Below are 22,297 nucleotides of genomic sequence, written 5' to 3'. Positions count from 1 at the left end.
ATGGGATGGTCAATGTCAGGTCTTGACATTCTTGGTGGACTAAACTATTTAAGGGGAAATTAGATGGCTGCAGAAGCTGGGTTTATGGTTCCCCTTGCAGTCAAATCAGCACTGAAGTACAGGTGCTGATTCCAAGGACTGGATGGAAGTCCCACAGCAGATCTGCCATACCAACTGAGGCCAACCAGCTTGCTGCAACTGACCATGTCACTTCAAACCTCCCCCTTCATTCACTATGGATGTCTAAATAGAAAGTCTTTACCTGGAATGAGAGGAAAAGCACCACTTCTGCAACAATCCACCTAAAAGTATCTTCAGGCTGCTTCAAGCTGCAGGGGACCATGAGAGACAGGTCATGGCAAGCAGATGCGTTAACTGGAAATGGTTAGCAGGGCCTCTTTCCTCTGCAGCAAGCAGGCTAGGAGGACTTTGCCTGATCTTCAGTCAAATAAATCTTAATCAGATGGTACTTACTTGATTTGATTCAATAATCTGACAAACAAATGGATTTTTTTTTTTTAAACGTAACACATAATGAAACTTTGGAATTTGAGATGTGGTGATGGCTACCAACTTGGCTGGTTTCAAGAAAAGGTTGGACCAATTCATGAAAGTCATGAGAATCAATGGCTCAATGACAGGGGACTGCCTCTGAAGGCCATCTGCTGGAAGACTAGGGGGCTTCCTTGTGCAATTGGTTGGCCCCTGTGAGAACAGACTGCTGGACTGGATGGGCCAGGGGTCCAATCCTGCAAGGCAATGCTTATGTTCTTATGTTCTAACTGGTTGCTTAAGTAATCATATTTGCACAATAAAGGCATTTCCTTCCTTCCTTTCCCTATTTCTGAACAACTCTTATCATATTTTAGTTTTGAATTATTTTAATAATTCGCTTTTTCAAAATTAATTTACCTAACCAATTGACCACTTAAACATGGTAAGTTTATAAGCTTAAGTCTGCCTCCAGTTTCCACCAGTATGGGAAACAGGGAATGGTGCTTCTTAAGCAAAAGACTGCTTGATAAACCCTACCCCTGATTTTTCATAGACTGTGTAAGAAACTGCAGATCGGCTGCAACCTTGAAACAACCAAGATGAGTTTTCTCCTAAAGTCCTATACGTCCCGGCAAAGTTCCAACAACAACTCCTACTGCTGCTGTCCTGGATAACTTTCTTTTCAATAATGAGCAGAAAAGGCTCTTAATATCAAGGCCTTGTTCTGCCTTCTCTCCATAGTTTGCCAGGAGAGTTATGGCTGACAAGAATTTCACTTTCTCTTTTCATTTGAAATTATAGCAAGCCTCAGTCAAATAAAGGTGTTTTTAGAGTCCAGATGGGAATGGGATCTGACTGCAATTGGAAGTATTAAATAGTTCCATATATGAGTAAATTTCAAATATTATTTTATTTGAGACCCTTTGGAATGGTCAGCATAGCAGAGCTGCTTGAAACTGCCATTTACACCCCTCTTGGCAGAACAGCCACAGTAACCAAACAATTGGATCAGCCCCAAATACATTTGTCGTCACTACGTGCATGAAGAAAAATAAAATGCATTTTGGTAGATGGAGAGTTACACTTCTCCTTAAAGATCTTTAACATTTGCAAGGAGCTAAAAGGTTGCCAGTTATCAGTCACTGTGGATCTTCCACAAAATCATGGGCCTTTGACCTGCCAAGTCAGGTGCCGGGACCAGGCTAAGGAACAGCATATTGCAGATCCAGGGTGGGGAACCTGTGGCTTTCTGGATGTTAGATTAGAACCATCATGATCCCAGCCCAATGCTTTGCTACCAGGACTGAGGGAGGTTCTTCACTGTTCAGGGACACCCATTCTTACTGCTAATTATGTTGCTGTAAGTGGTTCCTGCATCTCTCCAATAATCAGTGGAAATCAGCTTGTATTCCTTTATATATATGTCACCTATTCCTGAAGGCTCTGGGTGGCTAACAATCAAGGTCAACATAGAATAAAAAGGACTCTCCTCAAAACTTTGATTCCTTTGATCGTTGTATTCATTCAAGTAGGTTCACCACCCAAAGTGACAATGCCAACAGATGTTGTGGGATGTTTCTCCACAGACACTTCCTTGTGTCTCCTTTGCTTGTCCTGGCTCTCTGGCAGTTGATTCTAGCAATTGGCGGATGGTGTCCTCATGCAGCAGTTAAGGTTTGAGCCTTCATTGCCCTGTCAATGTTTGCAGTGAAGGGTCTATGCGGGTCTTTGGTGGTGCTGCTAGCTACTTTCCTTTTCTTGCATCTTGACCCTGACTAGGTGTTTCCCACTTGGAGGAGCCAACACCAGTGGCATCTGTGGTGGTAAAAGGTACCCTCCCTCCTGTACACGTGTAAGCTGCATTCACTAGCAAACCTCTGAGAAACCGCCCATACATACAAACTGCTTAAAGTGCCCTTGCAAGGAAACATTCACAGCAAGCTGAAGTGACTCCGAGTAGCAACAGGGGGAAGCCAGTCAGAAACCTATGGCTCAGTAAACCAAATTTACTGGTGGTTCAGAAGGTGGTGGCACTGCAGCTGCAGAGGATCCTGGAGGAAATGAATTATCTGGACCCTTTTCAGTTGGGTTTCAGGCCCGGATACAGGACAGAAACGGCATTGGTCGCACTCATGGACGATCTCTGGTGGGAGCGGGATGGGGGTGGTGCATCCATCCTTGCTCTTCTTGGCCTCTCAGTGGCTTTCGATACCACTGCTCCCACCCCTTGGAATATCCTCCCCCCAGAGATGCAGCAGGCCTGTACCCTCCTGGTCTTCTGGCAAGCTTGCATGGGGTGACAACAATCTTACCCAATCTTGGGGGTGGCTGGCACCTTGATGACGCTCCCTGAGTGACTGCCAATTTTAACATCTATCCTTGGATCTATTTATTCTCTATTTATTTAAGATTATTGCATGTTGTAATTTTAATTGATTTTAACCACTTTGTAAACTGCCCAGAGTCCTTTCAACAAGATGGACGGTGACAAATTTGATACATAAATTAAAATATAAATAATTAAAAAATTGTTTCTATTCACTGACTGTACCTCAAAGATAGTATGGCTAGCATGCTGACCTAATAGGAAGGGATAAATAATAATAAGGACACACAGATGGGTTTATCCAAAATATCCCATCGTGAGGCTGTAATTTCCACTCTGTCGGCCCTTTTCTTTGTTCTGCCTTTGCCTTTCTTCTCCTTGCAAGGTAGGAGGCCAAAGGTATATAAGCCCTGGTTCTGCTTTTGCTTATGTCTGCTCAGCAAAGTGTCAAGGCTTTGCTGGGGGTCCAGTATACACTGTATTGTTGATTGCATGCAAATAAATTATGTTGTATCTTCAAAATGATTTGGTTGCTTTAGGTGAGCCAGGTTTTGGTCAGAACACATCCCTCTATCCATCTATCCATCCATCCATCCATGTGACTCCAGGTGGGTGACAGAAATTAAAATACAATAAAAATACAAGGTATATTAAAACAATTAAAAAGAAAAAAAAAACAAGCCGCTGTTCCCAGCTAACACAAAGTGGCTCCCCAACACCCTTTTCACCAATAGAGTGGGCTGTCTTATTCTCCTGGCCCCCATGCCTGTGGAAACAGCCACGTCTTCAAGGCTTTCCTCTAGTATATCAAACCCTAAATAACCCTCTGACAAGAAACACCAGCGCGATCCGAAGGTCAGCTTGCCACGAAGAGGTACAGTGCAAGGCGGGCAGCAGGAGACTTCCAAACGAAGCCGCCCCACGTGCTCGCAGCGTGACTGGAAGAAGACAGAAGGCGCTTAACTGGTGTCTTTGGGAACCAAGCGAGCGCTGTGAGGCGAAGCCCAGGCTCTCGCCAGCAAACGCTCCGGACTCTAGCGGTGCGGAAGGGATCGCCTCGCCTCCTGCTTTCCCGATCCGCTGTTCTTTAACGCCGGTACGTGGCCTGGGTAGCCAAGGCGTCTACCCCGGAATCTCGAACGCTTCGCGGGCAACTAAAATCTAAAGGGCGGAGCCTGTTGTGAGAGGGTGGAGGAGTCAGATTCATCCCGCCCGGAGGCTTTCTTGCGGTCTCCGCCGGAAAAGATGGGTGGTAGGTGGGTTATTGCGCAACAAGTGGGACTGGGGGGAGCGCGTGCGCGTCAGGAAGGGAGCGAAAAGACCCTTGCCGCCTTTTTTTGGTACTGTATTGCCTCCTTCCCTCCTCCTCCTCCGCCTCTTCGCTATGCCTACGCCTACGCCTGGTTCTCCTTCTCTCCCATACAGAATACGGACCCCCAGCAAGGTGGGAGCGCGAACGTGAGAATGCACTGGCCCTTTCCCATTCCTAGTTCATCCCCCCGGTCAGAACAGAAGAGCTTTGCCCCAGATTAGGTGGGGCCTGGATTTCTTGCAGGGAGCATCATCTCCTGCTGCTGCTGCTGCTGCGGCAGAAAGTTCCCCTCCCTTTTCCTTCCTGGGGAAAAACAAAAAAGGAAAATAAACGACCCAACGTACCAAAAAAAAAAAAAAAATCTCCACGAAATCTCGCCTCTGCTCGAAGGAAACTGGGGCACTTCTCGGGCGGATGGAGCCCCCCTCCCGCGCCCAGCCCCGACGGCGGACGCCGTCTCCTTTTCCCTCGTAGGCGTTCGGAGCGGGGCATGAGCCCCTTCGCTGGGCGCGTTGGCGATGGAGTCCCACACCGCCAAATCCATGGGCTGCTTTTTCTGGCCGCTGCTCGTCTATCTCCCGCTCGCCCAAGGTAAGGAGAGGGTCCCGCCGCCGGGATGGCCGAGCTTCTGCGGGGTACGTGGCCGGCGAATCGGCGCTGGTTGGCCGTACTAGGCTCGCAGCAGAAGGGCTTCAGAGCCGCAGCGGTCCGCCGCCGGTTTAAACGCTGGTCCCTCGGAAGTAAGCCCCGCTGATTTCACGTGACGCTTCCAAAACTGTACATAAGCCGGGCTGACCGTCTTCCTTTGGGTTATGCGCGTGTTGTTTTTTTACTTTGGAACGTACTTTTCAAGAAAATGTGTTTTTGAGAGTTTTGTCCTTCTTCAGATGTTTGTTGAATCGAGTCTGTGAACGCTTGGGGTGGTGGAAAGGAATGGCTAAATCAAGCCTCCCCAGCCTGGTGCTCTCCACCTTATAACTCTTACTTTCTACAGCCAGTTGGCTGTTCTAGAGCCATGGATTGGCACTCCGGTGGGAAAATGTGTGAATTCTCCTTTCAGTTTTAAATAAAGCATCTATTACTTCTAACTTGCATATATGTGTATATGTATATACCGTAGAGAGTGAGTGAGAGCTATGTTCAAACTGTTTGTTCCTTGGAAAATCTTGTTACAGGATACCCAATTCTAGACATCAATAATAAGCCTGTATTAGACAATGACATTTTTATTTTTCAATTCTTTTTAGGAGCTGGAAAGGAGTTACGAAGTTAATGTGCTACATGAATTAATACAATGAATCCCAGCTGCAAAGACATGACTAACTTTCTATGACAGTTTCATTTTAAACTAGAACCAGCAATACCTATATATTTTCTTAGATCGAAGGACACTTGCTTGTGTCTTTTTTCCAACATACCCTCTGCCCCCAGCTTCAGCCATTTGTACTTTTCATCTCCTATAATTTACATTACCATTGAGAAGTTGATAAATATGAAATACCTAGATATGATTTTTCTTGGAATTATGTTATGTAAAAATTTTATGTGCACACATGTTAAAGACTGGATCCATGCACATTACATCTAGCTTGTTTAAGCCCCATATATTTCAGTGATATCAGCCTATGCTTAACTCTTCCCGTGAAATTAATGGGAATTGAACTTTTATGGGCTACCCACGATTTTCATTTATTTATTAGTTTATGTGCTGCTCAGTCCAGCCCTGAATTAGAGCTATCAGTAGGATTGCAACCTAATGTATATTTTGATTTGTGAATATTTTGACAAAAGCTGAAAAAAATGCAGGCATATTCAGTTCTGTTGTAGATCTTGCACAAAATACCAGGTAAGATCACAGAACCCTCAAGCCATGGTACTCAGGCTATCATGTCAGATCATATCATGGTATCCAGGGTCTTTAAAGGTTGCTGACCCCTGTTTTAAGACATTTTACATTCAACATATTTTTGTGTGATCTACTCAGGAAAAAATTGCTTTGCAGTTATTGAACTCTTAAGAGAAGAATTAGTCTTGTCCTTTGAATCAATTATATGTCCTATGTACAAATGTTAGTTGATATTCTAGGTTTAGCTATAGTTTACAAACACACAGTAAGATATGCTGTGACAACATCAAATAGCTTCTTTTCTTAGAATCACACTGAGTACAATAAGGTTCAAAGTCAATTAAGACTATATATTAGTTCATCCTTGAAGTGAGCCCTCTGAAGTTCATTGAGGCCTATTTCCAGGGATATGTGCACAGGATTGCCTCCCTCCACCTTCTTTTTGAGTAGACTAAATTGTTTACTCAACTATTGTAGCAATATAATGAACTTTTAATACTTTTGTTTATTTTTTGCTTTTCTCAACTACTTAATATCAAACTGAGGAATGTTGGATTTATTCAATATTGATTTAATGGAATAAATTGGAAGCCAAATCATTTTGGGACTAGGAGTGCCTTTTCTTTGATCCTTCTTGAATAAATGCAGCCATCTTAAACCCACAGAATATTATTTCCATGTTTCAGTTTCAACTGAAAGCATATAAACAAGAATTCCAGTATGAAGTGAACTGAGATTAATCACACATAGATTATTTAATACAATGTTCAATGGCAGACTCATGTTTGGAGCTGAGAAATTTATACCTTATAAATCTATGTATTATACAATGCTAACAGGAAGATTTGAAACAGACTGTAGCTGTGTGGAGGGCAACTGGTCATTCAGCTGCCCTCCACACAGCCATTCAATATCATTTCCTCCCCCTCCCTCCCACTGCTTCACCCAGCAGTATTCTGTAGCCATTGAGTATGCACAGTCTTCATTATCTGTTGTGAATTCCCCTTTCAAATCTTGTTTTTTTCCCCACTATCCTCCAAATATACTGATATCTCATGATTGTTGTCGGTTTGGCTCCATAAACAATGGTATTCATAGTCTGAACTTCAGAAAAGACAGGATTTATTTTAAGAATATGAATTGGCTGCAGGGATTAAAATCATGTCTACATTTCTCAGTGAAACATTGCATTGCCAGGGCCAGCTCTAGGCTAAGGCTGAGTAGGCACCGACCTAGGGCGCCAAATTTTAAGGGGCACCAAAATTGAAAAGACTTCCAAAAAACACAATAAAAAAGCAGTAACGATGCCTTCTGTAAGCCAGTGTACCCACTCAAGGGTTAAATAGAATTTTGCAGAATTGTTGCCATATCACAACAATTGATGCTGATGTAATTAAAATTATTTACTGTGTAAGTAGGGGGAAAATATCTGAGAAAAGAAAAAAAATGTTTGGGGCTGAAAATACTAAGTGTAAAGCTCAAAAACTTGAAAAAAGGAAGGAAGGAAGGAAGGAAGGAAGGAAGGAAGGAAGGAAGGAAGGAAGGAAGGAAGGAAGGAAGGAAGGAAGGAAGGAAGGAAGGAAGAAGGCCGCCTATTTGAAATTCCTAACAAAATTGGAAAATGAGCCAAACCATACAGGACGCCATAATATGACTTTGCCTAGGGCGCCAAAATGTCTAGAGCCGGCCCTGCGTATTGCTAATTTGTGTTGATAATATTGTTATTCTGAAGTCATTGTAGACATTTTGTAAGAACTTCTGAAATGTTATATAGCAATTCTTTTTTTTTTAGGAGTTGATTGCAAACCTGGCTGTCATCAAGTAAATGGGTTTTGTGAAGTTTCCAATGAATGCAGGTAAATTAACCGGCAGCACTTTTGCCAGAGAGAGAAGCAAAAGGACACATATTATTTCAATTAAGCCCTATTGCTGCTTAACATTTTTATTTGAGAATAATTTATCTAAAAATGCAATTCAGTAACAAATACTTTAATCAGAGTATTATTCATGCTTAAACTGTTAGCAATCATTTTTAAAAACAATGTATAACAACTGATCCAGAAAAAAAATAAGGTTTCTCAAACCAGCAGAACAAAAAAGAATGTGCAGTGTTGGTGAAAAAGATTTTGTCTTTTCCCTACATCCCTCTGAAATTTGCTCCAGAGGAGTGAGAGGCCTCTTGGGTGCATCATGATGTAGAGGAAAAGGAAGCCTCCTTGGACTGTTTGGATGTTGTTCGACAATAATAGATATATAGAAACAAATACTGATTTACAGTTTTTGTTATTCACCTTTTGAACTAAAAGCTCCATTCATTCACATATCGATGCATATCTTCTCAACTCCAAGTCTACCTGACCAATCTATATTTGAGTTCCAGAAGAATCAAGACAGGACACTACATAGACACACATTCAGTTTGATGGCTCCCAAGGACTATGATTCTCATATGTTTTCATAGCTTCCAACAAGGTTTGACCAGTCCATTAAAGCTTGGCTAGTCTCTGCTGGCACTTTTCTCACTCATGATGACACTTTTCCACCATAGTGACTTTGCTTCATTCAGTTCTCTTGGAAGTCATCTGTTTCTTTGGAAACATAACTTGTTGCATCTTCTTTGAACTCTATATTCTGGTACATATTTACCACATGCTGCGTAAGCTGAAATCTTCCTGAGCAAACATTTCTGCCTTTTTGGCCTGCTGTGAGTAAATCTCTTACATTCAATCTTTCATACATGTCCATTCACACAAGTAAATGACATAAAACTATTAGTTGCTATATTGTAGCATTATATAATGATTGGTGTTTTATGCTAGTGGCAATATGCTGGCATTAATATACTAATACATGGTTCATTAATATGACCACACATAATTCACATATTCTGCCATTGGTGGTGCAAGAATCATCTTTATTTGAAGTGTTTATAAACTACTGTCCATACAGAGTGAAATAATGCCCAGTGTATGTGATACGATAACATAATGCCCAGTTCACTGACAAATGCTTTTTCCCTTTATTTATTGGGACGCTTTAACTGAAATAGATGTATTCAGTGCATTGCAGTCTATTTTACTGCTTATTTTAAAAAGAAAATGAAAAGTCATAAAGCTGCTACAGTACTTGCCAGCAGATTTCAGCATCAGAATCTTGGGTAACTATGGGAGCCAGAGAAAGGCACTGAGATTGCAGGTGGCCATGCAATGTGGGTTGTCTATGTGATGTAAAGTGTGTTAATGAAGTGGTTATCATGGAACTAACTTTCAGTAAGAAAACAATGCCAGTATTCTGTAATGGCTTTCAGTCAGAATAAGCAATCTTATTTTGATCAGGTCATCTACAGTATAATAGCATCTAGCTTCTGAATTCGGTTTGTAAAAAGGTCTTAGCCTGATTTGCCATCTCATCTTGTGTTTTTGCTAGATGTCATCCTGGATGGCAAGGCCCTCTCTGTGATCAGTGTGTTCCTTTCCCTGGCTGTTTGCATGGAACATGTGTCAAACCAGGGCAGTGCATGTGTGAAGAAGGATGGATCGGGAGCCGCTGTGACACAGGTTTGGGGATAATTTCCTTTTCTGTTGAATGAAGATACTGATGCCAAACGGTTGGAGCTCCATCTGGTGTTGAAGATATCGTATTTATTTATTTGACATATTACTGTTCTGCAACAACTCTTGGTGGCTTACATAGAAAAAGATACAATACAAACATACCCAATTAAAAAACACACACACAATGGTACTAACAATAATACAAAGAACAAAGAATGAAGGAGATGGCAACATCAAATCAGATTAGGGGAAGACACTGAAAAGCTCAGTGTTCCCTTCCATTTCCTACAACAAAGTTGGCATGTTGCTTTCCTGGTATTACAGTAAACAGAAATACTAACTTCCTATTTATATTATAGACAGCCATTACACATCAGATTTTTTTCAAGACTGTCCAGAAATGTCGTTACTACTAAATATTGGTAGAGCATGGATTGAAACTGAACATTATAATGAGGATATTTTAGCAATATTTTATCATCTTTACTGGGTCCCAGTTACTTCTGGCCCAATAAAAAATGCTGGCAATAGCTTCATAATGAGGCCACAGAAATTGAAGGGGCACAAATAACATACCACAAAAGCATGTATAGACTGGCTCTGATTGAATCCATTTTTTAGCTTAGCCATGTTAAAGGAAACTTGATAGCTTTAAGCCAATAGCCATAATTCATCCTTTCCTTGCGGAGCTGCAATAATGAGAAAAGGATATATTGAGAAGATTGAGTGAAGAATACATTTTGGAATATGGAAAGGACTCATTACAAAAAGTTAAACATGTACGAAGTCCAAAATCAACTAATAACCCTGTAATGTTATAGCTTCTCCTTTGAGATATGATTCAGATGGTAACCTCTGGCTGACCTTGTTAGGGCTCAGACGTTAAGCATATCAGACCTTGTTAGTACTTGGATGTGAGATCCCCAGGGAATCCCAGGGTTGTAGACTAGATAAGAAGGTTAAATTAAAGGCGGTGGCAGCAAACCACTTCCCTACTATTGCCAGTACTGCTTGGAGTGTCTATATGCTATCTCAGACTGACTTTTGGCTCTAAATATTATTTATGGTTTTTAGCTCAAAGGCAGTGCGTGTACCTTGCGTGTAGAAGCTCCCGGCTTCAATTCCTGCTAGCTTTAGTTTAGAAAGAGTCAAAGATAAAATTGCTCATTCTTGTTGAGAGCTTGATACTTTTTGCGTAGCCCAATGAGGTGACTGGAAGAACATCTTCAAGATCATCTGGAATTCATCTGACCCTATGGCTACTGAAGAAAAGCAGTCTCCTGTAATGTGAGCTCTGACATGGACCCCTGCCCTTCCTGGTTTGTTTGAGCTGCCAGAAAAGAAGCTGGGGGGGCTGGATTAGGAATGCCTCTGTGAAGGAGAGGGTAGTGCCAGGCATCTTGAAGAAGGAGGTGACATATCCCCCTCTGAAGTGGCCACCAGTACATGTGGCAATATAATGCAACTTCCACTCCATCTTTAGAAAGTGATCAGGTCTCAGCTGCAGAGAAGTGGCTTATTTGAATTCTTGTCACTCTGGTTTCAAGCTTGAGCATGGGACAAAAACTGCTTTGATAGTTCTTGTGGATGACTTGCAATAGAATCTGGATGAAAGGATAGCAGTTATTCTGGTCCTGCTAGATCACATAATGTTTTTTGGGACTGTGTGTGACGGCTGGAAATCAGAAACGCTATTTTATTAGAGGTTATATTCCTTCCTAATGAAGGAGTTCCAATCAGTAGATGTAGTGGTTCTCCTAACCCAGTTTCTGGAAATGATCAAACTGGTTCACACAGCAAGGGGAAATGGCTGTTCACTCAAAAACCATCTGGCTCCAACATTGTCTATGGACGTCTGTGCTATCCCTAAAAGAGCAGGTCCATGATCTGGGGAACAGGGATACGTTCCTGTGTTCTCTGCATTGTGGTATTTTGATGCAGGCTCCACTTTTTCATATTTGTGCTACAGTGTTGCATGAAAATATGTAAGGGAAGGAATTTAAGCTGTGATACACATTTTGTCACTTGTCCCCTTGCTCCTTTCTCCCAAACATCTGTGTCTGGGGATTCTTTTGGACACATGGGTCCTGCTGGAAAAGCAGTTGGAAGCCGTAGCCAGGAGAAATTTTGCCCAATTTTGGCTGATGTGCCAGATACTGTGATACACTCACTCATGCCCTCATTCCCTTGTGGCTGGACTACATCAGCATCCTGCACTGCCTTTGAAGACTATTTGGGAGGGCTTTAACTGGGAACAGATTGCTGACAGACAAAAGCTGATTCAGCAGAGTAAATTGCTCTTTTGGTCACTGCAGTGGGTACCCGTAAGTTTCCAAGTACAATTCAAAGTGTGGATTACTTATAAAGCTTTTGATGGTTTGATACTGGTGACTTTCAGGATTGCTTGCTCCAAGGGACCAGGATGGTGATTCTTTTGATGGTTTTAATATTTTTGTGCTTTGATTGTTGTTTTATGTATATAAGCTACCCAGTCTTATGATTGGAGTGCCACAGAAATCATGACACATAAACAAGACATTTAGTTTAGCTCCTAAAGAGCCACTGCCTTTCAGAGCAGGCATGATTGGGTAAAACAGAATGTTTCTGTTTTGTACTTTTTCCTTAAATGTAAATAAGCAAATATTAGTTATTGCAAGAGAAAGATAATTGTAATCATAACAAGAGTGCGTTTCTGTTTTTCTTTTTTTAACACAGTTGTTCATCCTTGTTCTTCCAAGCCTTGCTCAAATTACTCAAGGAATTGCATTGAGACTGGCAATGGTGGATACATTTGCTTGTGCGCTCAAGGCTATATGGGCAAAAACTGCCACATGAAAAAGGGGCCCTGTATTGTTAATGGGTAAATATGGATCAAGTTTGTTGATTTACTCTTGACTTTGGTTAGTCTAATACAGTATTTTTTAGTTTGACACGTCCCAGATTTATTGGCATGGCAGCTGCTGGAATTCCCAGTGAAAATGGCTGAAGAGATTTTGAAGATCACAGCCCTACTATGTCTGTCTCTTTATTTCCATGCTTGTTCTCTTCCCTTGTAAAATGAAGGCCAGGGAAAGAAGGTGACTTCTACATTGGAAGGCAAATACACTATTTAGATAAATTTGATGTATTCATTTGCTTTTGGTGAGTTACTCACCAGCCTTGTTCACTTTTGGCTTTTGTGTTTAACTGAGAGAAAAAATCCTGAAGAAGCAGAGTTGGCCCTTTTGCCAGTACAAGGAGACTGCTTTGCTGCAAATTTGTTTTTCTCTAGCACTAAAGCAAATTAATACAGTTAAGCTATTTCTTAGTTCATGCAGTAAGAAAAGACAAGAGTGGGTGTCATTTTGATTGGAAAGTGGTGGGCAGCACCACTGTTGAGTAGAGGAAATGATTGAATCCAGATTCTGTATGTTCCCATTTCTTTCTTTCCAGCAGAATCACATATATTGGAACGAGGGTTCACTTATATTTTCAATATTTATCATGCCTTTCCATGAAAATGGAGAACTTGTATATATTGTTTCAGAACAAAAGACTTCAAACTACTAGTTAGCAGCCATGTTTTATGTGGTGTTTTTAAGCCTAATCTGAAAGTCACTACCCAACTGTGTTCCAAAATTGCAGCTTTGGCCAAGGATCTTCACATCTGTAATACAAAACCTAGACTTTTAAGCAGTTAGGCCATGGTTATGTATTTTTTTTTTTCAGATTAAGACATTAATTTCTTTCCAGTTGTTTTTTCACAGTAAATTATACAATGAGATAGATGAAATACATGAGGACACAAAACATAAGAGTAGAAATTCATCTAAATTTTTTTGGTCTTAATTTATATTTTAAATCTAATAGCATTGCAGATATTATTTGTTAGACTCCAGTAACTTTTCAGTATTCAAATTTACTTTTCACAATTCAGTTTTAACGCAACAAAAAACCATACCACAAGAATATTCTATTGGTTCTAGACTGAACATATCCTAGCTTTCTGAGATATTTAAGTGAAGATATTGGTGACTTAATATCTGATTTGCTTTCAAAAGGTGAGATTTGGTTTCCAGGATCATGGTCTGAAATATGTAGATGGACTGCTGGCACAAGATGGAATGTACCTTGCAGGAACTGGTAAAATATATTGATCAGGAAGACTTCAGATAGGAACCACTGAGTGGTGGAAAGGCAGTAAGACCTCAGATAAAGACTTGTGCACTGTAGAAGTTGCTAAAATGAAGTTTCTGAAAGCACACAAAGAAAAATCGGCTCAAAAAATTTATGGCTTTCATTTGTTTTAAACTAATATTCAGACCATGGGAAATAAGATGAGTCTGAGCTCTTAGTATAAAAGGCAGATATGATTTAATAAATACAGCAGACAGATGGTGTGATGATTCTCTTGGAATGTAGCAACTGAAGGATATCATTTCTTCCAAAGGAACAAAAGCAGAGGAAAGGAAGAGGAGAAGGGTTGTATTTTAAAAAGATCTACTGCTCAGAAACCCAAGTGAATGAAATTTACTGTAGAATACATCTGGGATAAAGTAAATGAAGGAACATATAAAAGCAATACAGTTGTTGTCTACTCTTCCATGCCCAACCAGGGAGAAGCTATGGATGATGCATTTCCAAAGCAAACTGAAGATCTTTCAGAGAGTGCAAAGTTGATGAAATTGTAGTAATGAGAAATTTTAATTACCCAGACATCAGTTGGAAGACAAACTCTGCCAAGCATAGTCCTTCAGGAAATTCCTGTCTAGTCTTGCTGACAGCTTTCTCTTTCAGAGGGTGAAGGAAGGTAGAAGAACAGGGAAGATTTTCTTGAGGAAGTGGAAGTAGCAGAAGCACTGGAGGAAACTAATCATGTAATGATGAAGTTATTTATTTTAAGGGAAACAAAGTAGAGTCAAATACTTAACCTTAGACTTTTTGAAAAAAATGGTTTTAATAAACTTAGCTATGATAAGTAGGATCCCATGACAGGAGAAGGTAATGGGAAAAAATGCTCAAGATGGGTGGAAGCTCCTAAAGGAGATTCTAAAATCATAATTGCAAACAATTCTAGTGATAAGGAAATAATGGAGGATAGCAAAAAAGCCAATTGTCTATTTAAAAAAAAATTGGTGAAGCTTTAAAAATAAAAAGGACATGTACAGGGAACTGAAATAGGGCAAGTCACAAAAGAAGAATACAGACAGGTAGCCTGGAACTGAAGAGCTAGTGTCAGGAAAAAGAAAACTGAGGATGAGTTGTGGTAAGTGAAGTATGTTAGGAGGAAGGATGTAACAACATAATAAAGAGATAAATCTGTGAACACCTTTAAGTTAATGTGCTAATGAGAGGGCGGAGCTGGCGTCGCGGCGATACGGCGGGGGATCCTGGGCTCCCAGGATCGCAGTCGATATCTCCTCCCCTGGACGGTCCCGATGGACCTAAGCCGTCCCGTAGAGATGGCGATTGCAAAGGGCGCGTCCCGCGGATCTCAGGGACGCCGCAAGTCCCAGATTGATCCCAGGAGAAGCTCTTGAAGCCGGTGGAGGAGAGGCAGCCAATGGCTGCGAAAGCCGGGACAGCTCCAAAGGAAGAAGGAAGAGAGGGGTGTCAACTGGGTGAGATGGACTTTTACTATTCAACTATTCTTAGAGAACACCTTAAGTAACTTAAAGAGATTTTTAAAAGTGAAGAAAAGTGGATTAAGCGGCGAGATTGAGCCTTATAAAAAAAGGGGGGGAATTTTTTTTTCTTTTCAACTTTCCCTTTTTAGTGGAATTGGCAAGATGTTTTTCTCTTAAAAAAATATATTTTTAACTGGATTGGCTTTTTCTTTTTAATACTCAATAACTCTTTATCTTAAGCCTTTTTTCTAAGATTTCTTTATTGTTATAAGAAATTTATACTTTTTGATTTTGAAATGGGGAAAGTGGAGTTAAGAGAAAGTAAATGAAAGAAAGTTGCACTGCCATCTAGAGGCTTGACATAGTGCTTTTTTTCTTCTATTGTGACGCATCCTCAAGGACCCTGTGCTTTCTAAAAAGATAGTGGGATGTGCATGTTTATACAGGTGCCATCCGTAACTATAAACAAGAAAGTGGAGTTGAAAGCGATTTTGAAAATATCAAGATGGAAAGTTTGAGCTAGTCACAAGAGCCCTGATTAGTGGCAGTAGCTCTTCTTTCTGCTAGAAGCTCTGTTTTGCTCTCCATTCCCCCCTCAGTTGGATTTTTTTTTAAAGAGACTTAGTCTTTTCCCTCCTCTTCTTTTTTTTTTTTCTTCTCTTGCTTTTTTTTCTTCTTATTTTTGGCAAGAACAAAGATAAAGAATCCTTTGACTCAATGAAGGTTTATCAAGATAATAAACTATACGAGAAACACAATGCAGAAAAAGATCTTTAAACTATTGAGGATGACTATAAAAAACTGGAAGAAGAGCTGCAGAAATTCCCGCAAAAAAAAGAAAAAAAGATATTAAAGCTAAAATGGACTTAATTAAACATAAAACGGGATCAATGGAAAAGGAAGAAATAGTACAAGAAATCAGAAACATTAAACAGAATTATTGTGAGGCTTATAAACTGAGAATTAAAAGGGTTAATCAACTGATAAATGAAGAGGGATAGACTTGTTCTTGGCACTGAGGGTGAGAAAAAGATTATACAAGATTATAATGGAAAATCGTATTAAGAGAATGCACAAAAAGAAGAAGTAAAACAATATTGAAAGAAACTACTTCAGATGTTTAAAGAAAAAACGAGGGGAATACAACAATGATGGAACTGACAGAAGCTTCAAAAAGCAGAATGTTTGAAAGGACATTTATTATTGCTTTCTCTTATCCAATAATATAGAAAAAGGAATAAATAGCTAGATATTTTGGGATATTGAATGAAAAGGGTGAACTCAAAATTATGCAAGTGCTGGAATAAAGTATAAATCTGCGATATATAGTTAAAAATTGTATTTGATTGTAAATGTTTCAAGAGATTAGACTAAAATTTATATATGGTTGAATATAGTAACATATAGATTTTAAACTAGAGACATTTTTGTTGAAACATGTAGTGAAGAATCTGGTTAGAATTGTAACCCGGTTAGAACTGTAACTGATATTGTAACTGATACTGGTTAGAACTGTAACTTTTAAGAATTGGAAAAATTAAAAAGTACTTATGCAGGAGGAAGTTATTGAAAATTATGGAATGTGCAGAGATGAGTTAAATTGAGATTTGAAATTAGAGTAAGAAGATAAGTAATTTTATATGACACTGAGAAAATATAGTAATGTAATGGATTAGGAAATTTTATAATAGAAATTTGATATTAATTATTATATATATACACATATAATCGATAGATGAAAATGTATTACTAATCCTATTGAAAGTTAAAATTTCTTGTAATAAATGATTCTATAGATTAGTTATGAATGATTAATAATTGTTAATTGATAAGTATATAAGTATATTTTGAATAGATGATATGAGAATTTAAGATTATGAAAGGGGCACCAATGAGTTGGTAACTGGTTGACACACATTATAAAATGGAAGATGCTTTTTTTATGCCTTTCTATGTTTTTGTTTGTTCATGTATGTTTTGTGTTTGTTGTAAAAATAAAAAAAATATTTAAAAAAAAAAGTTAATGTGCTAATGAATATAAATCAGCATGGATTTGTCAAGAACAAAGACTATCATTTTTTGAGTGGGTAATCTCTGTAAGAGACTATGGGAATGCTGTAGATGTATATATTGACTTCAACAAAGAATTTCACAAAATGCCCCATGACATGTTGATTGACAAGTTAGTTAAGTATGGGCTGGATGGCATGAACATTAAGTGAAGCTGGTAAGTAAGCTGGTTTGAAAATTATACCGAGTTCTTATCAATGACTGTACATTAAAGTGGAGAGAGACATTAATGGAATGGCAGAGGAACTAGTCCTGGATCCTCCACTCCTTAGTATGTTCATTAATGATTTGGGTGAAGAAATGGAGGAAATGCTTTTCATATCTGCAGATAGGTGAAATAATGTGGTAGGTAATGCATTAGAAGTAAATTCAATCAATATTGACAGGTTGGAGAAATGGACTAACGGTAACAGACTGAAATCCAACCAAGGCAAATACAGAATTATTCACTTTGGAAAGAAAAATCAAATGCATTGGGGTATACCATGGAGAACACCTGGCTTAATAATGACACTTGTGAAAATACCATAGAATAGTAGTTCATTATAAATTGAGTATCAGCCAGCAATGTAATGTGGCTGCAGATAAGGCAATTTTAAGCTGCAGCAAGTGAAGCATAATTTCCATAATAGGAAATAATTGCATTACTATATTCTGCATTGCTCAGATTCTGCTCACTACTGCATCCAGTTCTTGTTCTTAACGAAGCCATTTCTCTGTAGCATAGATTATGTGGCAAGAAAGACCAAAATCATCCAGTTAACTTCAGGGACAAGTAGGAGTTTATGTCTGGGACTTGGTTCATGCATCATGCTAAGCCATAGTTTGCTTAAAACGTGGTTGGCTGGGTTCTCAAAACATGATAAAGCCAAAGCAAACAAAATAGCTTGTGATTTTTGTGTGAACTCACCAGTTCTAGGCTGACACCATTCATCTCACTACACTACACTGTTCACAACTTTATGCCCTGATAGGGTTAATGTGGGTCTTCCTTTCTTTTTTCTCAATATTTATGCCTGCCTTCCTCTTCTCCTCTCCTCTCCCCTCCTTCTCCTTTCTGTGAAGTTGCCAAGGGACAAATTTCCTTGATTGATGGCCATCAACTGCCTATGGTCCCAAGCAGACAAGCTGTCAACCCCTTTTTACAACAGGGGAACTGTGGCTTTTGTAGGCCTAGGATAAAAAACATGGGACCAAACTCTTACTCTGATTTTGTTTTCTTAACCTGTGGTGGAATACTCAGAACAATTCAGGAGGATTGTGTTTGAAATGTTCCAGTAAAATACTTCCAGTGGTGCTATTTTGCCTCAAGCTTAGAACATTTCATTTTATGCATACCAGCTTAAAAAAAGGGGGGGGGGGCAAGGAAGAAAATGTGAGGAAATAGAGGAATGCCACAGGTGTGAATCACATTATAAATGATTTCCATTTGTTAACAGACTTCTTTTTCCTCTTCTTTTGAACTGCAGCTCACCTTGCCAAAATGGAGGAACTTGTTTGGACAACGATGGGTTTGCACCTTACGCCTCTTGCGTGTGCTTCCCAGGATTTACTGGACAGTTTTGTGAAATTGATATTGATGACTGTGAACCAAACCCATGTGAAAATGGAGGCACGTGCACAGATATTGGCAAGAGCTTCCACTGCTCTTGTCCTCTTGGCTACGGAGGGGTGTTGTGCCGTAACCGCATCCCGGCCTGTGATAGTAACCCTTGTGAAAATGGTGGGACATGTCATGGACACCGTGGCAGAGGCTTCATGTGCATTTGCAAACCATACTTTGTTGGGGCCACCTGTAGTTCTTCCACTAGAAACACAAGTGTGAATGTGGTGGCTGAACGCAGACAGAATCACAATCACCACCTGCATTTGAGAGGGCGCCGTAAACCAGCTCATCAGCAACAAAAGGAAATACTGACCATAAAAGAGACAATTGAAAACAGGCAGTCATTGCTAACTAAGAGTCAGGTGATCTGCTTCATGGTTCTCAGCTTCCTGACATGTCTCATTGTTCTGGGTACAACTGGGATTATATTTTTCTCTAAATTTGAAGTATGGCTAGCCAATGCCAGATACAGCCATATACTACGCAAGGAGAGGGATTGCTTTTTAAAAGCAAATGATGATGAGAATTTTTCTGTTAATATAATCTTTCCTGAGAAGGTTAACCAGACTAATGAATAGTCTATATATCTAAACCATTTTATTTAGCAATGACCCCTCAAGCTCCAGTCTTGTCAGGGAAATAGATCCCTTTTCATTTTTGCTTGTGACAAAAATTCTGGCTTTGGAACCAGTTGACAAAGAAGAAAGATGCTTTGTTTTTGTCAGAGAAATACTCCTTTCCCAAACAGTTTTTCAGTTGAAATCATGTGGTGGACCAAAGTTGCACAACCTTTTTGGGATGGAAGGGTACATTTAGCCCTTGAGTGGAGAGCTAAGGAAGCGAAACAGAAAATTTAATGTGTTAGTTTATTTAGCTAATTAACTGTAATATGATCAGTCCCCGTGTATTTAATATCTTTTCCACTCTGTAACATATTTTAAATTCAGCAGCAGCTTTTTGAGGGGCTTTGAAGATCACACCAAGGCTTGGAGGGAGGGGATGTTATATGCCAATGTTACAGACCTATGAAATATAATTTAGGTTATAGTCCTACATTATATACCTGGAAGTAAGTTCCATTATACTTTGTGGGGTTTGCTTCTGCACAGGCACAATTGAATTATTTTAAATAGAAAGTCAATGCAACTTGGTTAATTAAGATAACGATTGTCATATTTTGTGCTATATTAGGCAACTGTGATATTTCTAATTGAATTTCTAATGCTTATTTTGAATAAATAGTTATGAAGGGCTACCCAGATCAAACTGTTTGTAGAAGTGGTTGTTTTCTTTTGGTGATGCTGATTTAAGCATTGTTTATCAATTTGGGCCAGTTATTTTCAAGTTGAAACAGTGGGAAAATATTGTTCCTATCCTCAACCACATGGATAGGAGCATTAGAAGAGCCCTGCTAAATGAGAGCATCAGTCTCTGTAATTCAACCTTCCGTTTACCTCGGAGGTCTACCAGTGGCCAACCTCCAGTAAACTACATGCAGAATCCAAAACTGAGAGCCTCTTCCATTATTGTTCCCCAGTAGCTAGTTATTCAGTTGCATACTACTCTCCAAACCAGGAAGATGCAACGCCTAGTAAAGACTACAGATATATGGTACTTCCAAAGTTATTCCATTACAATCCCTGCAATAAACCATGGCACAGTGGTTAGTGCATGAGACTGGGTCTAGTGAGAACCAACTTGAAGTCCACGCTCAACCATGTATCTGACTGGGTGATTCTAGGCTATAGCTATTTCTCAGCCCAAGCTACCTTACAAAGTTGTTACTGAGGTGAAAAAAAAAAGTTTAATCCCCATGTACTTAAGCTCCATGGTAAAGTGGTACAAAATAAAGAAACACTAAGATAAATATGTCAATATGATTACCCTCCATGGATGTGATGAAGAAGAGAAGCTGAAAAAATAATGGTTTGTTGAAGGCAAATTAGCTAGTCCAGAGCACAGGTGAGGTAATTAAAATTTCTTAGTTAAATCTCTTCGCCTCTATGTGTTTGGGGAATAAGAGAACTGTTCTCATTTATATTACAAGTACACTATAGATCAAAAGTAGCTCCCTGAGAAACTTGCAATTCCTGAATGTTTGGCTAATTCCCAGAAAGAGAGAGAGACAGATCTGAAAAACCTCAGAAAGACTACTTCCTACCATATGAATATACCCATGATTTGCATTCATCACTTGATGCATGTTTCTCAGTATCCAGAGAAGGACAAGACAGATTTTCCCGCAGCAGAGATTTAGTTGTGAAACTCCTTCCCTTCCTCTTCTTTAGCACCCTTCGGGGGTCTGTTGAGCTTTTAATAGTTAATGCTTAAATCTGATTGGGTATTCTGGAAGTTGTATATACAAAGAGCTGTGGATGACAATGGGAAAGTTGTGCAAGAATCTCAGTCTCCCGATTTTTTACAATCTTAGATCATTTAATTGAAGACAGGTGTCCACAGCAGGGGTTAAAATAGTTAAGATGATGGTTTTGACCCCACAATCTATGCACTATCTTTCTTTTACATTGGTTGCCTGGGCAATGCATATAAAAAGGGGTGGGGTTTTGCAAAATCATTGCAGCCATCTTGACTTTTTGACCTCTACCCCACCCTAAAAATAAGGAAGAAATACTGGAATTTTGTATAAATGTTTGAGATAACCCAATAAAAGCAATGGCATGGCCATATGGATATCTGATACAGAATAAGAATCAAAAACCTGAACCAATGGAAAATATTGTGGCAACAGCAGAAATTATAAGTGAACAAACTAACTGAACAATTGGAGTGTACCAGGAAAACATGAGCTTCATGGATTTTGGCTCAAACATCATCCCTTTAACCTTCTCATCTTGCAAATAATTTAAATCAAATGTTGCAGCAGGATTAATAGATAACTGGCCTGCTACGTTTCTGATTATGAAAGACAGAAGAAAACATACCCAACAATTTGTGTCCAGTCACTGCCTACAACATTCAAGCTGTTATCAAGAATCATTGCCAACAACACCTACAAACACCTGATCTCAAATTCATTATACCCTGTAGCACAAAATGGGAATTGCAAAAATTACAAGGGTACGAAAGACCAACTTTTGATTGATAAAACAACATTAAATGTTTTTATCTAGACCTTTTATTTATTTGGGGTTTTATACCTTTCTTCTAAAAGGCACAACACAAATCTTTATATGGCTTGGGCTGATTACAAAAAAGTATTCAATTCAGTACCCCATAGTTGGATTTGAAAATGAAAGTTTTTGGAATTAATGAGAAAATTATAACATTTTTAAGAAAAAATGGAAAACAATATTGCTGGCAAATACTGTAAAGAAGAACTTGGAGAAGATAGACTCAAAAGAGGAATTTTTCAAGGAGATCCTTTGTTTTCATTGGTGTTTAATATGGCTCTGATTCCACTGATAACAATTTTGAATAAAATGTCATTAGGCTAGGAATTATCCAATCAAGGAACAAAAGTT

At 39.3% G+C, this 22,297-nt stretch overlaps 1 protein-coding gene across 1 annotated transcript; it reads left to right on the top strand.

The window, feature by feature from the left end:
* Window positions 1–4,212: 4,212 nt before the first annotated feature.
* DLK1 (delta like non-canonical Notch ligand 1) lies at window positions 4,213–20,081 on the top strand. The gene is made up of 5 exons (XM_088149831.1): window positions 4,213–4,724; window positions 7,772–7,835; window positions 9,406–9,536; window positions 12,249–12,393; window positions 18,679–20,081. Exons 1-5 carry the CDS (start codon window positions 4,652–4,654, stop codon window positions 19,391–19,393), a joined length of 1,128 nt encoding a protein of 375 aa, XP_088005957.1. The 5' UTR covers window positions 4,213–4,651; the 3' UTR covers window positions 19,394–20,081.
* The last annotated feature ends 2,216 nt before the right edge of the window (window positions 20,082–22,297 follow it).

The sequence above is a fragment of the Python bivittatus genome, unplaced genomic scaffold (assembly GCF_059951505.1).
Source record: "Python bivittatus isolate LINGU-HERP-01145 unplaced genomic scaffold, Pbiv_v1 ctg000580_np1212, whole genome shotgun sequence".
In the NCBI taxonomy this organism is placed as follows: domain Eukaryota; kingdom Metazoa; phylum Chordata; class Lepidosauria; order Squamata; family Pythonidae; genus Python; species Python bivittatus.
This window is presented reverse-complemented; position numbering and strand designations above follow the sequence as displayed.

What these genes read in the sequence shown, in the direction of transcription:
- DLK1 (XM_088149831.1), top strand. Translation starts at nt 4,652, where the DNA reads ATGGAGTCCCACACCGCCAAATCCATGGGCTGCTTTTTCTGGCCGCTG. An exon ending in CTATCTCCCGCTCGCCCAAG is followed by an intron (nt 4,725 to 7,771) that starts GTAAGGAGAGGG and finishes TTTTTTTTTTAG; the next exon opens with GAGTTGATTGCAAACCTGGC. An exon ending in CGGGAGCCGCTGTGACACAG is followed by an intron (nt 9,537 to 12,248) that starts GTTTGGGGATAA and finishes TTTTTAACACAG; the next exon opens with TTGTTCATCCTTGTTCTTCC.